General features: G+C 37.1%; 4 protein-coding genes across 4 annotated transcripts; all 4 read left to right on the top strand.

Annotated features, from left to right (window-relative positions):
• Window positions 1–291: 291 nt before the first annotated feature.
• On the top strand, window positions 292–8,079 carry LOC114476849 (serine/threonine-protein kinase ICK-like). Its single transcript, XM_028468830.1, has 14 exons — window positions 292–458; window positions 966–1,236; window positions 1,394–1,448; window positions 2,539–2,660; window positions 2,766–2,845; window positions 2,929–3,061; window positions 3,125–3,296; window positions 3,711–3,878; window positions 3,961–4,320; window positions 4,956–5,167; window positions 5,418–5,560; window positions 5,719–5,835; window positions 5,913–6,017; window positions 6,113–8,079. Exons 2-14 carry the CDS (start codon window positions 1,136–1,138, stop codon window positions 6,262–6,264), a joined length of 1,920 nt encoding a protein of 639 aa, XP_028324631.1. The 5' UTR covers window positions 292–458; window positions 966–1,135; the 3' UTR covers window positions 6,265–8,079.
• A 1,760-nt stretch (window positions 8,080–9,839) lies between these two features.
• Window positions 9,840–11,361, top strand: LOC114476873 (glutathione S-transferase A2-like). The gene is made up of 6 exons (XM_028468866.1): window positions 9,840–10,072; window positions 10,143–10,194; window positions 10,372–10,504; window positions 10,589–10,724; window positions 10,804–10,929; window positions 11,021–11,361. The coding sequence occupies exons 1-6, from the start codon at window positions 9,986–9,988 to the stop codon at window positions 11,147–11,149; spliced, it is 663 nt and encodes a 220-aa protein (XP_028324667.1). The 5' UTR covers window positions 9,840–9,985; the 3' UTR covers window positions 11,150–11,361.
• Window positions 11,362–13,332: 1,971 nt separating this feature from the next.
• On the top strand, window positions 13,333–14,649 carry LOC114476870 (glutathione S-transferase A2-like). The gene is made up of 6 exons (XM_028468863.1): window positions 13,333–13,552; window positions 13,623–13,674; window positions 13,852–13,984; window positions 14,069–14,204; window positions 14,284–14,409; window positions 14,488–14,649. Exons 1-6 carry the CDS (start codon window positions 13,466–13,468, stop codon window positions 14,614–14,616), a joined length of 663 nt encoding a protein of 220 aa, XP_028324664.1. The 5' UTR covers window positions 13,333–13,465; the 3' UTR covers window positions 14,617–14,649.
• Window positions 14,650–16,826: 2,177 nt separating this feature from the next.
• On the top strand, window positions 16,827–19,407 carry LOC114476869 (glutathione S-transferase A2-like). The gene is made up of 6 exons (XM_028468862.1): window positions 16,827–17,058; window positions 17,128–17,179; window positions 17,358–17,490; window positions 17,575–17,710; window positions 17,790–17,915; window positions 18,001–19,407. The coding sequence occupies exons 1-6, from the start codon at window positions 16,972–16,974 to the stop codon at window positions 18,127–18,129; spliced, it is 663 nt and encodes a 220-aa protein (XP_028324663.1). The 5' UTR covers window positions 16,827–16,971; the 3' UTR covers window positions 18,130–19,407.
• Window positions 19,408–27,332: the final 7,925 nt, after the last annotated feature.

The following is a 27,332-nucleotide window of genomic DNA, read 5'->3' as shown; positions in this document are numbered from 1 at the left end:
TTATTATAGCTGTGGTGACTGTCTTTCATAAAAAATTTTATTTGTTTTTTTTTTTCTTATTTGTTTTTGGGGCCCGCACAAAATTAGACCGAGGTCCCCAGACCACCAGTTGCCTATTCCTGTCTTACCTCACTGTCGCCATGGTGACAGTCAAATCTACTCGTAAAATAGCACACGAACTGTGCCCACCGGATATAGACGCGTTTTGCGCATGCGTTGAATGGATCGGGCAGTGATTTGTTAAAAAAAAAAAAAAAAAAAAAAAAAACACTCCGAGCTTTTTCGTGTAACAACGCGATATTTCCGTGCTTCGCTAACGCTGTTGGTTGGCCTGCTGAGGAGTATTTAAATGTTGTTGCACATAACGGTTGAGGACTGTTTTAACTAAACCAGCGGTGTGTCAAACATCTACTGCTAATGCTCGGCTAGTGAGTGTTTATCCTTTTAAAGGGAAGAGGGTGAGTACAGTCTGCTTATAGTCAGTTTCTTTACATTTCCATTAGTAATGCCATGTTTTACCAACAGCTGGGCCATTAAAACCTATGCACCGCTAATGTTGTTTTATTCATCCATCATTTATATTCAAAATACTCTTTAAATTCGTCTATTATCTAGTACAAGTTCCAAATGTCTAGTAGAATTCTAGACAGTGTGACCCCTGAACGCACCACAGCATGTAAACAGTGGGCTGGGGCTTTTGGAAATCCATCCTCAATAAAACATAATATGCATATGGATTTAAAAGCAAATTCCTTGTGTTTTTTACAAATTCACTTGGTCATAAAGAGATTATTTTATCTGGAATACCCACATGATAACCATCTTTCCCTAACAGACGATATCGGCATCAAAACATGGTGTTTCTTGCTCAGTTTATTGTGAAATAACATTGAAATATAATTGCTACAGACACACATTTTGGTACAGTTTGTAAAAATATGAACGAATGTTTGTTTTGTTGGCAGCTCAAAGGAAGAAAGCCCCTGACCTCATGAGTCACCCAGCTCTGCCTGTCATCCTCTGTTCCTGTTGTCACAGGAAAATCTGGTTGCATTCAGCAGTGGGAGTCCAACAAATCACATTTCCATCCCAATTATTGTCTGGCTCGTAGTTTTGGGATGGAAGCTCAATCACAATGAATAGGTACACAACCCTCAGACAGCTCGGCGACGGCACTTATGGCTCAGTCATTCTGGGCCGCAGTCTGGAGTCCGAAGAGTTTGTTGCCATTAAAAAGTAAGTTCCTAGATAATGGTTTTTTATTGCTATTAGTGTTTTCCCCTGAGATTTTATACTGTAATGGTTTACGCTTGTGTTGTAAAGGTATAGATGTGTTTCTGTATCATTTGTTGACGTCACATTAACTTGAGACGTGACTACAATGTTTTCCCAGAATGAAAAGGAAATTTTACTCCTGGGAGGAATGCATGAACCTCCGTGAAGTAAAGGTGAGTTTGCATTTGTAGAAAAATGCACCCATTACGTCTGTTTTACCACACGTTCTAAAGACTTTAGGGATGATTTGGATATATTGACATATTAAAGACATGTTATATCTGGAGAAAAAAAAACTTTAAATACTCAAATTGAAGGGATGAAATATGGCGAGGTTGAACACAATCAATTGCTAGAAGAAGGACAAATATAAAAACAGAATTTGTCAATTTATCAAGCTTGTGCTTTCATCATAGTATTAAGTGATGTAAGTTGTATATTCTAATAATGTAACTTTGTAAATGTGTATACAGTGGGCTTTAGGTATTTGTCAAAGTAAAGTAAATAATGGCAGGAGAGCTAACAAAGTGCTACAATGGTGTTTTCTATCGACCATTTGTTTCATTTGACAATATTTTAGGTTATGAAGAACTTTTATCTTTGAGGTTAAATGAAAATGCTAATCGTGGATGACAGTATAATCCCAACCAATTCCAAAAGTTTAACAGACATTTTTTTTTTTGGAGCTAATCCATCAAATAACGTGAAATCTTCTGTTGTTTTCTTTTACATTACTTCGGTTTGCTACTGTGTCGTAACAGCTCAGAACTGAAGGTGATTTCTTGAGTGCTGTTGGTTTGAAGCTTTGGTTTCCAACACAGACCCTTCTTCCTTCTTCTAGAGCCTGACCCTATTATTGCTGCAAAACAGAACTAGAAAACGCTGGTCCTTAGAGTCCCACCAGTTAGACTTTATCACCAGCATGCTGTTATATTCTCTGTAGGGCTTGTTCTCCTTTACTAAGTTTAGCATGGAGAGATATCCATCATCCAAGTGCATGGGAAGGCCTGTAGCTCTCCACCCTGCTTTGTTCTGTTTTCCCCTAAAGATTGTAGGCACTAAATCCCAGCTTTCAGCCCTTAAACGACATCATGCCATGTTGTATCAACAGGGTTATTTGTAGGATATGCTTCTGAATGTGCTGCTGTGACTTGTGTGTATCGTTCTTCAGCATGATTGGACTGTTTTTTTCCTCCATTTCAGAACATTGCAGTGCGTATATATTGTGTATAATAATAATGATAAACATTTCTGTCCTTTCAGTCGCTAAAAAAACTCAACCACGCTAATGTGATCAAACTCAAAGAGGTCATTCGAGAAAATGATCACTTGTACTTTATATTTGAGTACATGAAGGAAAATCTATATCAGCTCATGAAGGACAGGTGTGTATGATTTGTGATGTCACCTTTTTTCAACATTTGATCTATTGCACCTTTTGACTGAAGATTTTTATAGTCTTATCCATCTGTTTTTGTGACATCCTGCAGGACGAGGCTGTTTCCAGAATCTGCTGTTCGAAATATTATGTTTCAGATTCTCCAGGGGCTTGCATTCATTCACAAACATGGTACGTCTGTTTACTTTATATGTTATATTGTCTGCAGGGTTATTACAGGTTTAAGTGTATGCCTCTGTGTGTGTGTGTTCTAGGTTTTTTTCACAGGGATATGAAACCAGAGAATCTTCTGTGCATGGGCCCAGAGCTGGTGAAAATAGCCGACTTTGGACTCGCTCGTGAGATTCGATCCCGACCTCCGTACACAGATTACGTCTCAACCAGATGGTGAGTTCTCCTTTAAAGTTTACTGATCTTTTTGAGTCTGAGTGTTCTTCCTTTTCGGACCAGGTATCGAGCCCCTGAGGTGCTGCTGCGGTCCACTTCCTACAGTTCACCTATCGATCAGTGGGCAGTGGGCTGCATCATGGCAGAACTTTACACGCTCAGGCCTCTTTTCCCAGGCTCCAGTGAAGTGGACACCATATTTAAGATTTGCCAAGTGCTGGGGACACCAAAGAAGGTATCCCTGTTTACACTCACGCTCTAAACGTGACAGTAATGTTTGTTTGTTTGTTTATTTCATTCAAGACACACACATTGAAAAAAAGATGAATGAAAAGGAGCAGAAAGAAGTCAAACTTTAAACAAAGTCAAGCTACAACGCAGCCATTGTCACATCTCATTTGATACCACAACACTGTTACACTTCTGTTTCGTATTTTTTCAACATAATACATTTCACATTCTTTTTGAACATATCAAGTGATCTCGATAATTTGATGTCATCGTTTAGATTGTTCCATTGTCTGACCCCCTGAACTGAAATGTTTTTTAATGAGCATGTACATGGTTATTAAAATGTTGTATTCTACCAAATTATGAAATGTTAATAATTTTTGCTGTTTAAACATGAGAATGTGTCTGCCCTCTTTAGAATGATTGGCCGGAGGGTTACCATTTGGCAAACATCATGAATTTCCGGTGGCCCCAGTGTGTTCCCAGTAACCTGAAGACACTGGTCCCAAATGCCAGCCCTGAAGCCATTCATCTGATGACAGACCTGCTTCAGTGGGATCCAAAGAAGAGACCATCTTCAGCCCAGGTAGTGTCACATGACACTAGACCCTGCCTTCACCCTGTAGTGCAGTGTGATTCCACTAGTCTGACCCCCTCTGTGTCCTCAGGCTCTCAGGTACTCATACTTCCACGTTGGCCAGGCTTTGCGCCCCCCTCAGCAGATCCTGGAGCAGGACAGGCCTCAGCTGCAGACTCCTGTGCGCTCACAACACACTTTACAGCAGCAACAGCAGCCTTTGCTGCTAAAGCCTGTGCCTCCATCCCAGCCCCCACCCACAAACACACACTGCGCCCCCTCCCGGGCTCTCCAGCAGATCCAGCCTTCTGCCCAGCCACTAGTTTACCAACGGCAGACAGAGCTGACGCGAGAGCAACAGCAACCAAAGCAAATTGTGAAACAGGAGCAGCCTGAGAGGCTTCCTCAAAGCCATCTTCCTTACATTGAGGACAAAAGTCTTCAACTACAGGTGATGCTTGGTTTTATCTACAAATAGTGAAGAACAGAATTATTTACTTAAAGAGTAACTAAACCCCTGCTTTCTCCTGACCTGCCTCTAGGAGGGAAATTTTAAAAAATGCCTTAATTATGGGCGGGCTCCTGGAGCAGTTAAGACACAACCAGTCTATACTAGAAAATCTACAATGAACAATCTATGCAACGTTAACAAGCTACTCATTACTCAATATACCTCTCTATTCACTCTTATCTCAATCCTACCTACTCACCACAGATTGTAGAGCCCACATGTGCTTGTTTTTATAAAAGGGGCGTGGCTAACTGTGCTTGTGTGTGATGCAAGATGGTCCCAAAACATCACATGATCTTATTCTCATCCAATAGCAATAATCAATTGTAATAGCCGCGTTTCAACCAATAAAGGACAGTCTCTGACATTTTACGACAAAATATGCCAAATTGAAATACTTTGACTAAAATGTTGAGAGTTGGACCAGAATCAATCAACAGCACTACTTCATACCCAAATACATTTGTATTCAGCAGAAAAAAGTGGTTCTGGGGTTTAGTTACTCTTTAAAAGAGCCCGACAGTCTGGTCATTTTTGACAGACTTCATGTGTGCTTGTTGTCCATCGTTTTGTAGCAGCAAAAAAGGCAGGAGTCAGTAAACGCAAACCTGCTGAGCCTCTCGTCCAAGCCCAAAGGAGGAGGACGGCGGCGCTGGGGACATGGTACAGGACACCTCAAGGGTGAGGAGTGGGACGACTACCACGAACCAGATGTGACGACAATTGGCATTCGGGGGAAAACTAACTTTTCTACTGAGAAGCCGAGGCCGAGAGACGACGCACTAAGGTGGGCCAACATCTAAGTCATTAGTAACGCCAAGTGTGTAGAAGTCTAACAATCCATTAATGCAACACACAACCAACCTCAGGGACAGATCACAACACCAACCATTAATTCTCTCCTTCAATAGTTGAATCTTTCTTTCTGTCTGATATTTAGCAATTGAATATCAAAGATGTAATGTGCTGTGTTTCATCAATGTGAGGCTCTCTGAAGAGTTCTGCATAGTTACTGGTGGATGTGTTGTGTCTTTCAGATACGGAAACGTTCTGGACTTTAGCAGAACCAGTGGAAAAGATGACGCACCTTTAAACCTAAATAAAACTACAGCTTACCAGGAGCCATCGAGGACGGCTTCAGCTACACAGCATTACCTGAGACAGTCCAGATACTTACCTGGTGATCAACTATTAGTTGTATTGATTATCTGAGCAAATGATACATTTATCTTTAGTCGTTAATATTTTTAGGGATTAGGGTCTTATTTTCTGCTGTTGTTTTTTATTTATTTTGAAGATATTTGAGTGTGTGTATCTGACTTCCTGTCTTTGCCTTAGGGATTGTTACTAAGAAGAACATGCCTATTAATGCCAGTAAAGACTTCACATCAAGTCATCTTTGGGGCATCAGCGGTATTCCAATCGGAGGGACTCTGCCAAGCAGAGGCACTCATGGTAACATCACCATCATCTTTGCCACGCCTTTCCACGTTGCTATGGTTTTAGATCATGTAACCTGTGGTGTTTTTTAGGCACAAACACAATCCCAGGTGGTTACATACCGTCGTTTTACAAAAAGGAGAACAGCTTTGCTGCTCACAGAGGTCACCAGGGCTCTGCAGTAGACACAGCATCCAGTGAGCACTTCTTCAATCATTTGGTTTATTATCACAATGAATATTAACTGTAAATCAGTAACAATAAGCGTTCAAACTGTTTTGTCATTTTCCAGATTATGCAACATGGAGGTCTGTTCGTAGTCCCATGAATTCATCAACCAGCGCGACGTCAGCTAACAAGAGCACACCTGGCCTCCAGCCTGGCCCACCACTACAGGCCATTCATGGGCGAACAGACTGGTGTGCTAAATACGGTCACCGCTAGTGGCCTGCCAAAGCTCTGATGTGCACCCTAAGTGCGTTTATACTCAATGCGACTCTCGTGACTAGATTACGTTCAAAAGGTAATGACACAATGTCGAGCTACTCGCGCGATTTTAGTGACTCCATCGCGTGATCTGAGTTGATGGAAGTCGCTTGAAGTTTTTATTTTTTTTCATTTATTTCTTTATTTAAGTAGGGACAGTACATATTAATGAACATTCAAAAAAATGTAAATATGCCAGATTATAACCAATGGCTAATTTCCATCTGTTGAAAATTGAAGCGAGCAAAAAGCGTGAGTATGTGACTCATCACGGGCGATTTAATCAACTATAGTCGCTGAAGTCATGTTGGGTGTAAACTGACCTTAAGGGTTACTTTACACCTTAAGGGTGAGTTCACACCCAACGTGACTGTAGCGCTGCAGTCACTTAAATCGCCCCTGATGAGTCGCTTGCACATAGTGGTGTTTTTTTGTCACTTCATCGCTCTAGTGACTCGATCACCAGGGAAATGGGTGGGTGTGTGTGTGTTGAGTCGGTGACAGGGTAGAGAGAAAGAGAGAGAGGGTTGATCACTTATTTTCCTTCTTGCTCCACTTTTACGGTTTAAAGGATCAATTTACGGAGATATTAAAGGATGAGTGTGTGTTATGATCAGTAGTTACTGTGGTTTTCAAGAAGTTAACCGCTTTACTTTTGCCCCGATAAATTGAGGAAGTTGTACAGTCCTCCACAGCAGCCATCTGCACTGAAGCGGGAGGGAGCAGGGAGGGGCTACAGCCTCCACTCTACAGACGGTGAAGGACGGGAGAGTTGTCACTTAAAAAGTTCAAATTTTTCAACTTTGAGCGACGAGGTCGTGCTTGACTTAGTCGCTCAAACACGCAAGTCACGTCGCTTGAGGGGGGATTACTTGAGGTCGCGTCATTTACATTGATTTTAATGTAATCTAGTCACTTCAGTCGCTTTGGGTGTGAATACCCCATAAGAACTCTCTCACTTCCAAAGCCTAGGCCGAGTCTTTTTATGAAGACCCGCCAGTGTATAAATGTTACACAGCAATAAAAGTTTGTTTTCATGATGTGTATTCTGGATGTTGTGAGTTGTACAAATATTTATAAGTGATCGCAAACGGCCAGAATATGAGTCTGCATTGATTTTTGTCCTGCAGAGAAAGTTTAAGCCATCGGTTTTGTAATACATCAGTGAATGTTGTACACAAACATAATTACATTTATATATTATATATGCATAACCTTCACTGTGACTTATTATTTGCTGAATTTGTCTCCTCACGATATTGTCTTACATGTGTCCTTTTGTTTTATTTGATATTAATTGCCTTTGAATTTACTTGACTTGATCACAATGCAAGTTTACAATTTTCTTTTGTACTATTAGTACATTGTAATCCCATGTAATTCTCTTATGGCCAAGGTAAGTGTTTCAGCTCTCAGGTCTAAATACATTTTTGACTTGAGTTTGGAATTGTATTTGTTTACAGTTAATGTCTTGTTTATTTTTCTTCAAGTGAATCACCTGTCAGTTTATTTTGCTAGACCAGAGCTCTGAGGCAGCGTTATTACTGCTTTTGTGTGCATGAATACTGTTATTCTGGGCAGATGTGGCTGTGATATATGTAAGTATTTGTCTGCAGTGAACCCCTAATTCTGTGCAGATAAAAATGCATGTAGTACTGCCAGGTTAGGTAGATATTTTGGGCTAAAGATAGTCCAAATGGAGCTGCCAGGCCTGAGGATAAAAAGAGGTGTTGCAAGAGATTGAGTTATTCTATTAAATGGATAAAAACACTAGTTTGTGTGTGTGTGTGTATTGTATTTTCCTCATTTTGTTTTTAAATATGCTCCAATTTTCTTGTTTCTTAAAAACTGGAGATCGGCAACTTAAAATACTGATCAATCAGAGCATTGATACAGAAAATATAGTTATTTACGAGATAGTCATCCTGTATCTTTTTTCCTTTCATTTTTTTTTATTCTTGTTTTTGGAGTCATTTTGTGAATTGATTTTGTCTATTTTTCTATCATTTTGAGTGTTGGAGTCATGTTTGTCCTTTATTAGAAAATGTACAATGACAATTCACAGAATCTATCGCAACAAAAAAGAAACAGTTATATTTGTACCTCCGAAAACATTGTCTGAGAGAGTGCTCAAAGAAACATGTGCAAGGTTAAAGGTAAAATAACAGAATGAGCAATAGAAATAATATATAAAATAAAAATGCACAAGAATATCCATTACAACAATAGAAAAAAAGCAATTTTAGTGTTTTTTTTTAGTATATAACCGTATATATAGTATACATATTTTTCATTAATTATGTCAAAAGAAAGGCAGACTGCCACGTGCAGCGCCTCATTTGGATGTGCCTGAAGCTTGGAGCTTGAGTTCCCTACGTCGCCTACAAATGGCGCCTTGAGCTTGTTTGGAGGTTCTAGCAGGGACTGCAGCTACTGGTATACCGATGGATGGTCGTCCGCCGGGGGGGACGTCGTCCGCTGCCACCGAGCGCGGAGCGTCGGGAGGGACACACATGGAGCCGTGAGGGAGGAAGGGGACACCCGCCTAGCCAGCCAGATCAGCCGAATCAACCCTAGCGATCAATGGGGTGACAGATGTCGCAGCCAGATCGCCCTCACATCCACTGTTAACATGGAGACCGGTGAGTATATAAAGGCCCGCTACAAGACACTATTTACACTAACGGTACCAGTAATGAATTTCATCATAGGTCGTAATTGTTGTCAAAGCTTCGAAAACGCGCATAAATCATCCACATGCATCATATTTGTTGAGAAATATTACTTTTAAAACATGTTTTGCCTTTTTACCCATAAGCATTAGCGGCAAAGCTATGCCCCAATAGTCTAAACGCACCAATCAAAGGCTCCTTTGAGTCTCCCCCGCCTACTGACGTTGCCAGATTGGGTGGTTTCGCAGCAGCGCTTCTAAAAAAAAAAGTAGCACACTATTATGTATGCTTATTTATAACTTTCTAACCGACACACACGTTTGAGCTTTAACTTCACGTTCAACACGATGAAAATCAAAAATACATGACTGCATTTCTGTCACAACCAGCAACAGGGCTACATTTCACAGTGAAAAGAGAAATCAAAACAGCTAAACATTAAACATTACATTTAGACATATCTATTAACACACTCATTCTCTGCAATGCACAATCGCAGCAACAGAAATTGACATAACATACATGTTTTTGAATGGTGGGAAGACGCTAAATTCACATTTTGAATAAAAATTATTATAGTTGTAGTATGTAACTAATTCTTTGTTACCTAAATATCTAAAAAAAAAATAATAATGCCATTGTGTGTATATGTTTGCAATATTAAAAATTGGAAATAAGATTTATTAAAATTAAAATAAACCTTAAAATCAACATTTTCCATAACTTTTACCAAATGTGAAATAATAAAATTCTCTTTTTCCAGTGATACATGTTCTCTATACTGCACAGTGCAGATAAGTATCAGTTGTGTCTGGCAACATTGTCCAACTATTACATAACAGCCTGAACTTTGTCATAGGTTAACAATTATTTCTTGCTTTCAAAGCAGTGTAGCTGCTCTCAAGAGAAGCAACTTAACATCCAGTTCTGCAGACATTTTTCTAGTGTAGTTGCATCAATTGCATTATTTGATTTTGCAGATTTTTAACTTCAAACCAACATTCATCATGTCTGAGAAACCAGTGCTGTACTACTTCAATGCAAGGGGGAAAATGGAGACAATCCGTTGGCTACTGACTGTGGCAGAAGTGGACGTAAGTTCTAATATATTGATGATCACCTGTTAACTGCAAAATCCTTAAACTTTTCTCACTATGTTCACAGTTTGATGAAGTTTTCCTGACCAGTAGGGACCAGTATCTAAAACTTCTGGAGAGTGAGTTTGAAGCTTATTTTATGTCTTTCTGACGTGTTTTTTTAATCACCTTCCACCTACTGACCAATCTGTGACTGCATCTGTGATTGAATCTGATCCCTGTTTGTAGAGAGTAACATTTCACCTGCACTGCTGGGTGTGTCTCTCACATTGTCCTGCTGCCCTGTTGATCTACAGACGGAGATCTGTTGTTTCAACAAGTCCCAATGGTGGAAATCGATGGCATGAAGCTTGTCCAGACAAGAGCAATCCTGAATTACATCGCAGAGAAATACAACCTGCATGGAAAAGATCTCAAAGACCGTGCCATGTAGAGCGCATGTTTAATAAATATAATCAGATAATCTTTCTTGTATTGTATCGTAGCTTAATTCATGGTCGTGGTATCTTTTAGGATCGACATGTACTCAGAGGGAGTGATGGATCTCAATGAAATGATCATGATGTTGATCATGAGCCCAGACCCAAAGGCCAAACTGGAGGAGATTGAGAAGAAAGCAAAAGAACGCTACCTTCCTGTGTTTGAAAAGGTGTGTATAAAGTCAAACTTAATAGCTGTTATATAATAAAAATAGATGAAAAGTCATGTGCTTGTGTTTTTCTTCTAAGGCTCTAACTGGTCCAGTGTACCTGGTAGGAGGCAAGCTCAGCTGTGCTGATGTGTACCTGCTTGAATGCACTCTGATGTTGGAGGAGAAATTTGCAGGAATTCTTAAAGATTTTGGCAACCTGAAGGTAAAATTTGCAAAAGTAAAAAAAAAAAAAACTACTAAAAGTTGCCGTTTTACATTTAACCAGAAAAAGTCCTCACTGTGTCCGTCTGCAGTCTTTCCAGGGAAGGATGTTGCAAATTCCAGCCGTCAACAGGTTTCTGCTTCCTGGGAGTAAGAGGAAGCCACCGCCTGACCACAAACTACTGGCACTTGCCAAAGAAGTCTTCAACATGAAATTCTAAATACCATGAATTATATGAAGGCAGATATACAGCATTCCGGTCATGAAAAACAAAAATGAATAAAAGGTCAAATACAGCCATAGTAGCATCTGTGTGGCATAATATTTGCACTATTTGGAACTGAAATCATATAAATGTATCTATGAAAAGACTGTAAACTTTAATGCTTTGAAAGATTTGTAACAAAATTTAAAAAAAAAACTGTCAGGAAACTGATTTTGATCTTCTCTTTAATATTGTAGGGAACCAAACCACATCAAGCCTAAAGACCCTCTTCCTAGAAGGAATTAACCAAGGAGCCTGTTTCTTTATCACAAACTGTTTACACAATAACTGCCCCCGCAACTTTGAGGTGCATAGCTAACCCCACTATACGGCCTTTGAACCCAATACCGTAGCCGAAAAGACTTACATGTATGACTTACATATTTAAAAAAAAAAACATGCATAATTAAGGAAATAAATACATATAAAAATATGGTGAACACAAAAAAATAAGTATGTATTTATTTCTGCAATTATTTATTTACTCAAGTATTTAATTATTTTTTAAAGTATGTCTGCATTTATTTATTCATTTTTTTAGTTGTAATGTAATTTACACCATACGATAATAATGATACAATATTTTGCTCAACAGAACACTGCAGGAAATCATTCCAGTCAGTGGCCATCAAACATCAATACGCCTCACTTTGACTTAGTAGACTTTAGATTTAATGTGTAATCGTTTATTGTACCCAACCCTACATTATGAGTGCAAAAATTTGACTGATGTAGACTGTTGATTATACTTGTAGATTACACACTTTTTAATTTTCTATTTTTAAAAAATGATATTGCGTCATACTCCATGTTTACTTTTTTTTTAATCATGCATGTATCTTGATTAACTTTTGTATGATTTCTTAAATTTAACAGCTATTGTAACAAAAGTCATTTACATATGGGGATTATTAAAGTTATTCTGATTCATGTTTAGAGGAACTATTCTAGTCTAGAGAAACTCTTGCTTCCTCTTCAGGATTGTCAATAACAGTGGGTTGACATTTTTCTCAAAGGAGAACTTTGGTTAGACAGAGACTTTGATTTAGTGCGTCACAACACAAACATGTGTTACAGATGTTCAAGCTCAGATGCTTTAATTGAAAAAAATGATATTTTTAAAGGAAAAAAAATCATTGTGGATTGATGATCAACATCATCTTTACCATTGTTGGACATGTCTTAGAGTATTTGGAACAATCCAGAAGTATCTTTGTGATACAGTAACTGACAACTACTAATTAAAACTCGTATATATATATATATATAAAAACATACCAATCATATGCTTCATTATTCTCCCCTGACTATTAAAACCGTTTAACAGAAACCACACAACTCCATCTGACGTTGCCAGATTGGGTGGTTTTGCAGCAGCGCTTCTAAAAAAAGTAGCATACTATTATGGTATGCTTATTTATAACTTTCTAACCGACACACATTTGAGCTTTAATTTCATGTTCAACACGATGAAAATCAAAAATACATGACTGCATTTCTGTCACAACCTTTTTACAATTAAATTGTGGGGATGTAATCTAATGTACTGAAAATAGTTGTTTTTCTTCCTTCTTTTTAAGTGTCATTATATTTTAAATATTACCTTACACTCCTCTTGAGATTGTGTTTACTAGCCACAGGGCTACATTTCTTTTTTAGAACTTTATTTCACAGTGAAGAGGGAAATCAAAACAGCTAAACATTAAACATTACATTTAGACATATCTATTAACACACTCATTCTCTGCAATGCACAATCACAGCAACATAAATTGACATAACATACATGTTTTTGAATGGTGGGAAGACGCTAAATTCACATTTTGAATAAAAATTATTATAGTTGTAGTATGTAACTAATTCTTTGTTACCTAAATATCTAAAAAAAAAATAATAATGCCATTGTGTGTATATATTTGCAATATTAAAAATTGGAAATAAGATTTATTAAAATTAAAATAAACCTTAAAATCAACATTTTCCATAACTTTTACCAAATGTGAAATAATAAAATTCTCTTTTTCCAGTGATACATGTTCTCTATACTGCACAGTGCAGATAAGTATCAGTTGTGTCTGGCAACATTGTCCAACTATTACATAACAGCCTGAACTTTGTCAAAAGTTAACAATTATTTCTTGCTTTCAAAGCAGTGTAGCTGCTCTCAAGAGAAGCAACTTAACATCCAGTTCTGCAGACATTTTTCTAGTGTAGTTGCATCAATTGCATTGTTTGATTTTGCTGATTTTTAACTTCAAACCAACATTCATCATGTCTGAGAAACCAGTGCTGTACTACTTCAATGCAAGAGGGAAAATGGAGACAATCCGTTGGCTACTGACTGTGGCAGAAGTGGACGTAAGTTCTAATATATTGATGATCACCTGTTAACTGCAAAATCCTTAAACTTTTCTCACTATGTTCATAGTTTGATGAAGTTTTCCTGACCAGTAGGGACCAGTATCTAAAGCTTCTGGAGAGTGAGTTTGAAGCTTATTTTATGTATTTCTGATATGTTTTTTTAATCACCTTCCACCTACTGACCAATCTGTGACTGCATCTGTGATTGAATCTGATCCCTGTTTGTAGAGAGTAACATTTCACCTGCACTGCTGGGTGTGTCTCTCACATTGTCCTGCTGCCCTGTTGATCTACAGACGGAGATCTGTTGTTTCAACAAGTCCCAATGGTGGAAATCGATGGCATGAAGCTTGTCCAGACAAGAGCAATCCTGAATTACATCGCAGAGAAATACAACCTGCATGGAAAAGATCTCAAAGACCGTGCCATGTAGAGCGCATGTTTAATAACTATAATCAGATAATCTTTCTTGTATTGTATCGTAGCTTAATTCATGGTCGTGGTATCTTTTAGGATCGACATGTACTCAGAGGGAGTGATGGATCTCAATGAAATGATCATAATGTTGATCTTTAGCCCAGACCCAAAGGCCAAACTGGAGGAGATTGAGAAGAAAGCAAAAGAACGCTACCTTCCTGTGTTTGAAAAGGTGTGTATAAAGTCAAACTTAATAGCTGTTATATAATAAAAATAGATGAAAAGTCATGTGCTTGTGTTTTTCTTCTAAGGCTCTAACTGGTCCAGTGTACCTGGTAGGAGGCAAGCTCAGCTGTGCTGATGTGTACCTGCTTGAATGCACTCTGATGTTGGAGGAGAAATTTGCAGGAATTCTTAAAGATTTTGGCAACCTGAAGGTAAAATTTGCAAAACTTAAAAAAAAAGTTGCCGTTTTACATTTAACCAGAAAAAGTCCTCACTGTGTCCGTCTGCAGTCTTTCCAGGGAAGGATGTTGCAAATTCCAGCCGTCAACAGGTTTCTGCTTCCAGGGAGTAAGAGGAAGCCACCGCCTGACCACAAAATACTGGCAGTTGCCAAAGAAGTCTTCAACATGAAATTCTAAATACCATGAATTATATGAAGGCAGATCTACAGCATTCTGGTCATGAAAAGCAAAAATGAATAAAAGGTCAAATACAGCCATAGTAGCGTCTGTGTGGCATAATATTTGCACTATTTGGAACTGAAATCATATAAATGTATTTATGAAAAGACTGTGAACTTTAATGCTTTGAAAGATTTGTAACGAAATTTTAAAAAAAAAAACTGTCAGGAAACTGATTTTGATCTTCTCTTTATTATTGTAGGGAACCAAACCACATCAAGCCTAAAGACCCTCTTCCTAGAAGGAATTAACCAAGGAGCCTGTTTCTTTATCACAAACTGTTTACACAATAACTGCCCCCGCAACTTTGAGGTGCATAGCTAACCCCACTATGCGGCCTTTGAACCCAATACCGTAGCCGAAAAGACTTACATGTATGACTTACATATTTTTAAAAAAACATGCATAATTGAGGAAATAAATAAATATAAAAATATGGTGAACACACAAAAAATAAGTATGTATTTATTTCTGCAATTATTTATTTACTCAAGTATTTAGTTATTTTTTAAAGTATGCCTGCATTTATTTATTCATTTTTTTAGTTGTAATGTAATTTTCACCATACGATAATAATGATACAATATTTTGCTCAACAGAACACTGCAGGAAATCATTCCAGTCAGTGGCCATCAAACATCAATACGCCTCACTTTGACTTAGTAGACTTTAGATTTAATGTGTAATCGTTTATTGTACCCAACCCTACATTATGAGTGCAAAAATTTGACTGATGTAGACTGTTGATTATACTTGTAGATTACACATTTTTATATTTTCTATGTTTATAAAATTATATTGCATCAGACTCCATGTTTACATTTTTTTTTAATCATGCATGTATCTTGATTAACTTTTGTATGATTTCTTAAATTTAACAGCTATTGTAACAAAAGTCATTTACATATGGGGATTATTAAAGTTATTCTGATTCATGTTTAGAGGAACTATTCTAGTCTAGAGAAAATCTTGCTTCCTCTTCAGGATTGTCAATAACACTGAGTTGACATTTTTCTCAAAGGAGAACTTGGTTAGACAGAGACTTTGATTTAGTGCGTCACAATACACAAACATGTGTTACAGATGTTCAAGCTCAGATGCTTTAATTGAAAAAAAATGATATTTTTAAAAGACTAAAATTATTGTGGATTGATGATCAACATCATCTTTACCATTGTTGGACATGTCTGCAGGGTTAGAGTATTTGGAACAATCCAGAAGTATCTTTGTGATACAGTAACTGACAACTACTAATTAAAACTCGTATATATATATATATATATATATAAACATGTTTTGCCTTTTTACCCATAAGCATTAGCGGCAAAGCTATGCCCCAACAGTCTAAACGCACCAATCAAAGGCTCCTTTGAGTCTCCCCCGCCTACGTGTTCACTGACGTTGCCAGATTGGGTGGTTTTGCAGCAGCGCTTCTAAAAAAAGTAGCACACTTTTATGTATGCTTATTTATAACTTTCTAACAAACATTTGAGCTTTAACTTCACGTTCAACACGATGAAAATCAAAAATACATGACTGCATTTCTGTCACAACCTTTTTAAAATTAAATTGTGGGGATGTAATCTAATGTACTGAAAATAGTTGTTTTTCTTCCTTCTTTTTAAGTGTCATTATATTTTAATTATTACCTTACACTCCTCTTGAGATTGTGTTTACTAGCCACAGGGCTACATTTCTTTTTTAGAACTTTATTTCACAGTGAAAATGGAAATCAAAACAGCTAAACATTAAACATTACATTTAGACATATCTATTAACACACTCATTCTCTGCAATGCACAATCGCAGCAACAGAAATTGACATAACATACATGTTTTTGAATGGTGGGAAGACGCTAAATTCACATTTTGAATAAAAATTATTATAGTTGTAGTATGTAACTAATTCTTTCTTACCTAAATATCTAAAAAAAAAAAATGCCATTGTGTGTATATATTTGAGATATTAAAAATTGGAAATAAGATTAATTAAAATTAAAATATACCTTAAAATCAACATTTTCCATAACTTTTACCAAATATAAAATAATAAAATTCTCTTTTTCCAGTGATACATGTTCTCTAAACTGCTCTGTGCAGATAAGTATCAGTTGTGTCTGGCAACATTGCCCAACTATTACATAACAGCCTGAACTTTGTCATAGGTTAACAATTATTTCTTGCTTTCAAAGCAGTGTAGCTGCTCTCAAGAGAAGCAACTTAACATCCAGTTCTGCAGACATTTTTCTAGTGTAGTTGCATCAATTGCATTATTTGATTTTGCAGATTTTTAACTTCAAACCATCATTCATCATGTCTGAGAAACCAGTGCTGTACTACTTCAATGCAAGGGGGAGAATGGAGACAATCCGTTGGCTACTGACTGTGGCAGAAGTGGACGTAAGTTCTAATATATTGATGATCACTTGATATCTTTAAATCCTTAAACTTTTCTCACTATGTTCACAGTTTGATGAAGTTTTCCTGACCAGTAGGGACCAGTATCTAAAGCTTCTGGAGAGTGAGTTTGAAGCTTATTTTATGTCTTTCTGACGTGTTTTTTTTAATCACCTTCCACCTACTGACCAATCTGTGACTGCATCTGTGATTGAATCTGATCCCTGTTTGTAGAGAGTAACATTTCACCTGCACTGCTGGGTGTGTCTCTCACATTGTCCTGCTGCCCTGTTGATCTACAGACGGAGATCTGTTGTTTCAACAAGTCCCAATGGTGGAAATCGATGGCATGAAGCTTGTCCAGACAAGAGCAATCCTGAATTACATCGCAGAGAAATACAACCTGCATGGAAAAGATCTCAAAGACCGTGCCATGTAGAGCGCATGTTTAATAAATATAATCAGATAATCTTTCTTGTATTGTATCGTAGCTTAATTAATGGTCATGTTTTCTTTTAGGATCGACATGTACTCAGAGGGAGTGAAGGATCTCAATGAAATGATCATAATGTTGATCATGAGCCCAGACCCAAAGGCCAAACTGGAGGAGATTGAGAAGAAAGCAAAAGAACGCTACCTTCCTGTGTTTGAAAAGGTGTGTATAAAGTCAAACTTAATAGCTGTTATATAATAAAAATAGATGAAAAGTCATGTGCTTGTGTTTTTCTTCTAAGGCTCTAACTGGTCCAGTGTACCTGGTAGGAGGCAAGCTCAGCTGTGCTGATGTGTACCTGCTTGAATGCACTCTGATGTTGGAGGAGAAATTTGCAGGAATTCTTAAAGATTTTGGCAACGTGAAGGTAAAATTTGTAAAAGGAAAATAAGCCTCTAAAAGTTGCCGTCTTGCATTTAACCAGAAAAAGTCCTCATTGTGTCCGTCTGCAGTCTTTCCAGGGAAGGATGTTGCAAATTCCAGCCGTCAACAGGTTTCTGCTTCCAGGGAGTAAGAGGAAGCTGCCCCTTGACCAGAAAACACTGGCACTTGCCAAGGAAGTCTTCAACCTGAAATTCTAAATACCATGAATTATATGAAGGAAAGAGCTACAGCATTCCGGTCATGAACAACAAAAATGAACAAAAGATCAAATACACCCATAGTAGCGTCTGTGTGGCATAATATTTGCACTATTTGGAACTGAAATCATATAAATGTATTTATGAAAAGCAGGCCCATGCAGAGACCTCCAAAGGGGAAGGTGCTCAAATCAAATACGGCATTAATTACCGGTACATATCATGGCATCTTGACCAGTATCAGACAGTTTCATGTATATAACAAAAGTAGTAGGCATGGAAATCGAAAGATATTTTATTTTAACAGAATATATAAAACAAACAATTTGTAGAACATATTTTAAGCAAAATCTTTTCATTCAAAATGAACTGAGAGCTCCTTTGATTCTATGGCTTAAGGTCTTACTGGAACTGCTCGGCTGAGGAGGAGATGAGGGAAAGATTGGGGTCTGGGGAGGGTCATGACGAAAAAACAAAAATACATGAGCAGACTGTTGGTATTTTAGTATACTGTAATAAACCATTAATACCGAATGCTTTGCCAGCCTGACAGTGCAGAACACTAGTACATTCTGAATTAGCACACAAGCAGCAAACTGGAACATGGAACTGCCGACAAAATAAGATGAACTAAATGTTTTGCTCTAATAAAAATACATTAACATCCTAATCAGCACTCTATTGATCACCTCATTTTATGATCTCACTTTATGTGTGTTTCATCACCTGTTTACAGTTTCTTCTTTCCCTCTTCTGTTGTTCTCCTGCCTTTTCTATTCTTCTTCCTTCGAGGTCTTCTGTACTCAAAATATTTACACCTATTTACAATTATACTTCTTAGTTCTTAACATTTTTTTAAAAAAGTATTTTTTTACAGTGCTTTCTACTCTGACCTTTTCTTTGTTGTTTGTTCTCCATTCTTTGATCCACTGATGTACAATGTAGACAATTATCAAATCCTGAGTGTATCTTCAGCTCAAAACAACCTTGAAAAATTTGAATCTTGAATTTAAATTTGAAATACTTTATTTATCCCTGAAGGTAAATTACATTGCACTCTGTTATTTTTTAGGGAGGAACATGCTTCTCACACACATAGGCCCGAATCACACACATGCACAAACAGGACCTTACCTTACCTTTGCTCTTTTTAACCCAGCTGATTAGTGATCCACTACCCTTAGCTGCCTCTCACAGCTCCTTCTGTTTTTGTTTGAGTGCGTCTCTCTTTGCGTGGCATGTTTTAACTAAAAAATTCAATAAATATATTTAAAGGAAGATTAATTTTTCTAAAAAAAAAAAAAGGGAAATGCCTAAGTAGAGCCTATGAAACAAACACACAATATGACAATGACTGACTAAATCTAAACCATCATCTTAATCATATCATATACCATATGGCATATGCATATTCTATCTCATTCAACATGCATGGTTTGGTATGTACATGATCATTTTACAAAGTTATCTGCTAGTAGGGCTGCACCAAACAATATGTTTTTAAACAATTAATATAACATTTATTTTTTGTTTATTCAAACACAAATCACTTGATTTAAATGTTTTTTTTACTCAAAGTAAATACCAAAAACTAGTTTGAGATGAAAATCCAAAGTAATTTTATTCAGCTTTTCCCTTCAAACAAACAATAACAACATCAATTGTTCTGCAGGGCATTACTTTAGAAATATTGCTCTTTCAAAACATCTCTTCTGTAACATTTCATAGGAAATTACACTTTTGAACTAAATACTAACAGTTTTGAACTAAACATGAAGTATGTTTTTCCGTGTTGGGACAAAAATAGTTCAAGTTTTAATAAAATAAAATTCCTTTAGATATTCGGATGAATTTTATTACATTTGTAACACAGTGGTTTGACCTGGACTCATTAGCGAGTCTCATTATAATGATTAATGTCCCATAAATACAGAGATAGAAGTAGTCAGTCACGTTTTCTGGTTGGTTTTTAAACGTGGTTTCCAGTCTAAGCCAACAGTTCATTCCATTAGACAGGCTGAACCTGTCTCAGGTGAGCAGCAGGGTATGGCAAGCCCTTTTAACATTTAATAGCTCATCTGGATATGTAATACAGATATCCACAATTTAATTCTTCTTAGTCAAAATTAACATTTCAGATATCTACAATGACATTCTTCCTATCTATAATTGTAATGTCAGATATATACAAAGTAATTCCTCCTAGGATAAAAGAAGTCACTTTCCCCATTGATATGTATGTGGTTTGTCATTACAGATATCTTTCATTCAGTTATGGATAGGCGTAATGTGAGATGTTGATATTTGCAACTAAATTATGACTATCCATAACTCCATTTAGATATACAGTATATACAAGTGCATTCTGACTAGTCACGATTCTAATGCAGGATATCTTCAACACCCATCCATGAAAGATATATTTAATGACATTTGTAGATATCTTTAATCATGTTTTAACTCGTCAAAATGAAGTTATAGATATCTTGAACTGGAATTACGTGCCTGCTGAAAAGATTGTGAGCTTTAATGCTTTGAATGATTTATAACAAAAATAAAAACTGTCAAGAAAACAGATTTTGATCTTCTCTTTACTATTGTAATTTGCTCTCCACACAAACACACATTTATGCAGCTTTCATAGCTGAAGAAATCACGTAAAACAATGTCAATCTGTCTTTGATAGAAAAGCTTCTGTCACCTCATCATGTGCAAATATAGACAAGCTTGTATATTTACCTGATTGCCAGTATGGGGGACAAAACATGACATTGTAAATCAATAAATCTGTAATTAAATATATATATAAATAAACATAGAATGTCATAAATGTATGAATTATATATTTTTTAAAAAAACATGCATAATTGAGGAAATAAATAAATGTAAAAATATGGTAAACATACAAAAAATAAGTATGTATTTATTTCTGCAATTATTTATTTACTCAAGTATTTAATTATTTTTTAAAGTATGTCTGCATTTATTTTGTCAGGGCCAAAATTGTTAGTTATGTTTATTAACATATTTACTCATAGACCTTATTCTTTTTAAGGCTTTAAGTTGAGACTTTTCATTTCTGCTGTCTCATGTTTTCTGCTCTCTTCTCGAGGTCAGCTTCCCAAAACACATCTTATCCCTCAGACACGGAGGCATCACACAGTCACATGCCTACACACACTCACATAATCACACATACGCACCCAATACACATCCATTCATACACACAAACACCATACACGCACACACCTCCGAAACTCACGACATTCAGGAGATACCAGAGAACTGGTTGTTTTGACCCAAAGAAGAAACTGTCTCTTTTCACCCTCTTTTATCACCTCCACCCTGTCCTCTTTATCTCCCAGGGGGGAGGAGGGAGGGGGAGTGAGGGGGAATATACGTGATGAGTTAGAACTGTGTGCCACTCGATCATCGGACGTCCGCCCGGGCGGTCACTAATTTTGTCCATCTTTGTACTCTTTTTTACTTAGTTTTATAATAAACCTTTTTTATAAAATCATCAATGCCTCGCCTGGACTCCATCACTCAACCAGAGCAATAAATCATGTCTCCAAATGAGGTCAACCGTAAATTTGCCGTGACAATTTATTCATTTTTTTTATTTGTAATGTAATTTTCACCATACGATAATAATGATACAATATTTTGCTCAACAGAACACTGCAGGAAATCATTCCAGTCAGTGGCCATCAAACATCAATACGCCTCACTTTAACTTAGTAGACTTTAGACTTTAATGTGTAATCGTTTATTGTACCCAACCCTACATTATGAGTGCAAAAATTTGACTGATGTAGACTGTTGATTATACTTGTAGATTACACACTTTTTAATTTTCTATGTTTAAAAAATGATATTGCATCATACTCCATGTTTACATTTTGTTTTAATCATGCATGTATCTTGATTAAGTTTTGTATGATTTCTTAAATTTAACAGCTATTGTAACAAAAGTCATTTACATATGGGGATCATTAAAGTTATTCTGATGCATGTTTAGAGGAACTATTCTAGTCTAGAGAAAATCTTGCTTCCTCTTCAGGATTGTCAATAACACTGAGTTGACATTTTTCTCAAAGGAGAACTTTGGTTAGACAGAGACTTTGATTTAGTGCGTCACAACACAAACATGTGTTACAGATGTTCAAGCTCAGATGCTTTAATTTAAAAAAAAAAAAAAAAAAAAAAAAAATGATATTTTTAAAAGAAAAAAAATATTGTGGATTGATGATCATCTTTACCATTGTTGGACATGTCTGCAGGGTTAGAGTATTTGGAACAATCCAGAAGTATCTTTGTGATACAGTAACTGACAACTACTAATTAAAACTCATTTATTCATGTACTTTTAGTTTTAATGAAGAGAAAGAACAACTCTGTAGTTTTCCAAGTATGTGACACACCTCTGAGCTAAACATAATCCGTATTACAGATTGTATATATATATATAAAGAAATGTATGTTTCAGTAAAATTTTATAATAAATCTATCTTGCACAGTTCAGTAGATTGCGTTTACAGCCCAATTGACCAAGACCAGAATAAAGACGAAACGGATAAAAGTAATATTAAAGTTATATAACAATGAAACTGGTGCTCTTTTGTGGAGGTAGATTTGGGTTTTTATTATTCAATCAGAAAAAAAACAACGTTTTTCGATCAAAAAATAAATAAAAAAATAAAAAAAAACTTTTAAATAAAAAAAAAGTTTACTTCAATCAAAAATAAGTATTTTCAATCAAAGAAAAAAAAAAAATGTTCAAATGCAAAAAAAACAACTATTTGAGACCCAAATGATTGCATTTGAACATTTTTTTTTTTCTTTGATTGAAATGTTTTTTTTATTTTTTATTATTGAATAATAAAGACACCAATCTACTTCTTTTAGCATTAATTTGAGTGTTTGTGCGGGCAATTATCACCCTAACGCAGACGCATGGTTAACGTCATTTCCGCTTTTTTTTCCGGCGACAAGAAGGCGGATAATGGGCCCCTCGGCAGCCATCGCCTTTCTTTTTGCGCTCAGTGTTCATGTATTTTGTGATGACATGAACCTCGTGACATTTGTAGATGGTAGAAAGTACCGAGATAGAGAGCGGGAAAAGGCGATCGCCAGTGGGGCGTTTACTATCCGTCGGGACAGTGGGACATTAGCTGATTATAGCCGATATAAACCATGGGACGCAGCCACAGAGGCGTAATTTACTGGCTTTAATTTTCTATAATAACCCCATGGAATCAGCTGTACGTTCCAGCCAACACCGATGTTTCATTGACTATAACCGAGGCAGGGAGGTCTCCTATGAGCCCCTAGCCTCTGAAGCTCGACGGCTGGCTAGGTGGCTCCATTACAGGTGTATTTCTTTTGGTGACATCGTCAACGCACAATGCTGTAAAGTGCCATTCATAGTGTAACAGACTGGGTCCTATGTTACAGAGTTATGTTCCACGTGTAGTTTATTCAATGTGTAATTGCTGTTGTGGTTTCCCATGGCATTTGAAGCATCGTCGTTACGTGCAGCTTTCTCTGCCAATGTTCGTCTTTGTTTACATGTGTTCTGCGTGTTGATTGGCTGGGAGGCTGGAAAAGGGCGGGCGTAAGCGGAGAACGAGGGCTACATAATGTTGTAACGACTTCCATTAAAGGCTGACAAACCTTTGATAACGGCTCGAGTCACGTCACTACAATACAGTCTTAAAACACACGGACCGCACTAACACTGCATGTTCATATTGTCCTGCGGGCCACAAATTATCGCGAGAATGAGACCTCTGGAACCACGTGTTCACCGCTGACGTTGCCAGATTGGGTGGTTTCCCGTGATTTAAGAAGGTTCGCAGCAGCGATTCCAAAAAAAGTAGCACATTGCAACTATTATTATTCAATATATAGTTATAACTTTCTAACCGACACACACATTTGAGCTTTACATTCACGTTCAACACGATAAAAATCAAGAATGCATGACTGCATTTCTGTCACAACCTTTTAATAATGAAATTGTGGGGATGTAATCTTATGGACTGAAAATAGTTTTTTTTTTTTTCCTTCTTTTTAAGTGTCATTATATTTTAAATGATACCTTGCACTCCTTTTTGGGATTGTGTTCAATCCCAAATCACAGGGCAACATTATCCCATTTCATATTATTTCATAGTCAAAAGGGAAATCAAAACAGCTAAACATTACATATAGACATATCTATTAACACACTCATTATCTGCTATGCACAATCGCAGCAGCTGAAATTGACCTAACATACATGTTTTTTAAATGGTGGGAGGTAGTGTTGTGTTCAAGACCACACTGTCCGAGTCCAAGACTTGCCCGAGACCAGAACGCACCGAGACCAAGACTTTCGGGAGCCGAGACCGAGTCAAGACTGAGACCAAGACCATAAACATTTTTTTTTTTCAATTTAAAAAAATATATAAATAAATAAAATGATGACAAGGTTCGAAAGTTAAATAACATTCTCTCTTTAATTTTAGTTTCTTTTAAATACATTTGACGGACAAAAAAGGTGCCTGCAAAAAATTAACTAAAATATTAAAACTACTACTGCCACTGATAAATTCACAATTATTCTACATATTTGAAAACAAGATTTTTATGTCAGCTGAATGTACAGCAAGTGTTTAAAAGTATTTCTGCCAAGAAAAAATTATTCTTGATTTTGATTCTTTGAGTTGTGCAGGTCAACAGGTCACAGATTTCACAAGATCATTTTTTAGTTTGAAAAAGCCTTTACACGGGCCATTTTTATTAATATCCAAACTGACACCGTAGCCAGACACACACACACACACACGAGTGTGTCACACATGTCACTCAGTCACATTAAGGAAGGTTGCGGTCATTATACGGGGTGGATTAAAGAATGAATAAAAGATTGTTTCATCCCGTTCTTCTCCTTGTTCTTATCACATTATAAAAAAAGTTTAAAAATAGCAGGAATTAGTGCTGGTCTCGAACGATCTTGAGGGAAAATCCCCAGTCTGAGACAAGACCGAGTCAAAATGCTTCAGAGTCCGAGACGAGACCGAGACCTTTAAAATTTGGTCTCGAGACCGGTCTCGACTACCACAACACATAAAAATTAACACATTTTTGAGTAACCTCAATAGATACTTAAAATTGGAAATAAGATGAATTAAAATTAAATTACACTGTAAATTCAACATTTTCCATAACTCTTACCAAATGTGAAATGAAAAAAATCATCTTTTTCCAATAATACATGTTTTTATCAGAACACATTTTAAAAATGAGGAAGCACAGAGAGAAAACCTACTAAAGCATGGAGAGAACATGCAAACCCTTAAGTATGTTTGACCTCCTGAGTTTCAAATCCATGCCTTCTTTCTGTGAGACAAAATGGCAAACCGCTGGGGGTAGCCAACTCCAGTTCTCGAGGGCCGGACTTGTCAAACTTTTAGATGTCTACCTGCTCCAACATCTGGTTGAAACCAATGTGTTGTCATCAAGCTCTGCAGAAGAATGATTACGAGCCAATCATTTGATTCAGGTGTGTTGGAATAATGATAGGATGCATGAGCTATCCAGTGAGGGCGTACGTACCCCCTCCACTCAGGTGTTACAAATGCCAGAGGTTTGGACACATGGCGGCTGTGTGCAGAGGAAAACAGAGGTGTCCAAAGTGTAGTGAAGAACACAGGTAGGAGGAGTGTGATGAAGATGTGCAGCTGAAATGTAGTAATTGTGGGGGTGAACACCAAGTAATGGACAGGAAATGTGAAGTGAGGATGAAAGCAGAAGAAGTGGAGAAAGTAAAAAGATCTAATGAGATCAGTTATGCTGAGGCAGTAAAAAAGAGTACAGAGAGAAAACAGAAAAGATGGTAACAGAAGCAAAGCGAGAAAGGATATCAGTGGAACATTTCGTTGGATAAACTAGTATTATTTATAGCACATGTGATCAACTGCACTGACCAGGCTAAAAAAAAGACGGAAAAGATCAAAAATCACTGTGAAAGGAACAGAGAAGTTTGTGAATATGAGGGAGCTATCATGGGAGGAAGTTAAAAACATGTTAGAGAGTGAAAGCAAGGAGAGTGGAGGGAAGGTGTTGGACTACATGACTGTGGTGAATTTCTGGGGGTCTAATGGGAGGGAAGGAGGGTTATTTACTTTATTATTTTATTTATTTTTTGCAAGTTTTGATCCTCTTAAATTCTGGTCCACCTAGAATCCAGTAGGTGGTGGTAATGCACTTTTTAGTTTGCCAACTGCCATAAAACCCAAAAAGAAGAAAATTGTGCAACAACTACAGTGCCTTGCGAAAGTATTCGGCCCCCTTGAACTTTTTAGACTTTTTGCCACATTTCAGGCTTCAAACATAAAGATATAAAACTGTAATTTTTTGTGAAGAATCAACAACAAGTGGGACACAATCATGAAGTGAAACGAAATATATTGGATATTTCAAACATTTTTAACAAATAAAAAACTGAAAAATTGGGCGTGCAAAATTATTCAGCCCCTTTACTTTCAGTGCAGCAAACTCTCTCCAAAAGTTCAGTGAGGATCTCTGAATGATCCAATGTTGACCTAAATGACTAATGATGATAAATAGAATCCACCTGTGTGTAATCAAGTCTCCGTAGAAATGCACCTGCTCTGTGATAGTCTCAGAGGTCAGTTTAAAGCGCAGAGAGCATCATGAAGACCAAGGAACACACCAGGCAGGTCCGAGATACTGTTGTGGAGAAGTTTAAAGCCGGATTTGGATACAAAAAGATTTCCCAAGCTTTAAACATCCCAAGGAGCACTGTGCAAGCAATAATATTGAAATGGAAGGAGTATCAGACCACTGCAAATCTACAAAGACCTGGCCGTCCCTCTAAACTTTCAGCTCATACAAGGAGAAAACTGATCAGAGATGCTGCCAAGAGGCCCATGATCACTCTGGATGAACTGCAGAAATGTACAGCTGAGGTGGGAGACTCTGTCCACAGGACAACAATCAGTCGTATACTGCACAACTCTGGCTTTTATGGAAGAGTGGCAAGAAGAAAGCCATTTCTTAAAGATATCCATAAAAAGTGTCGTTTAAAGTTTGCCACAAGCCCCCTGGGAGACACACCAAACATGTGGAAGAAGGTGCTCTGGTCGGACGAAACCAAAATCGAACGTTTTGGCAACAATGCAAAATGCTATGTT

Source organism: Gouania willdenowi, chromosome 15, assembly GCF_900634775.1.
Source record: "Gouania willdenowi chromosome 15, fGouWil2.1, whole genome shotgun sequence".
Classification (NCBI taxonomy): domain Eukaryota; kingdom Metazoa; phylum Chordata; class Actinopteri; order Blenniiformes; family Gobiesocidae; genus Gouania; species Gouania willdenowi.
Note: the sequence above shows the minus strand (reverse complement) of the source record. Positions and strands in the feature narration are given on the sequence as shown.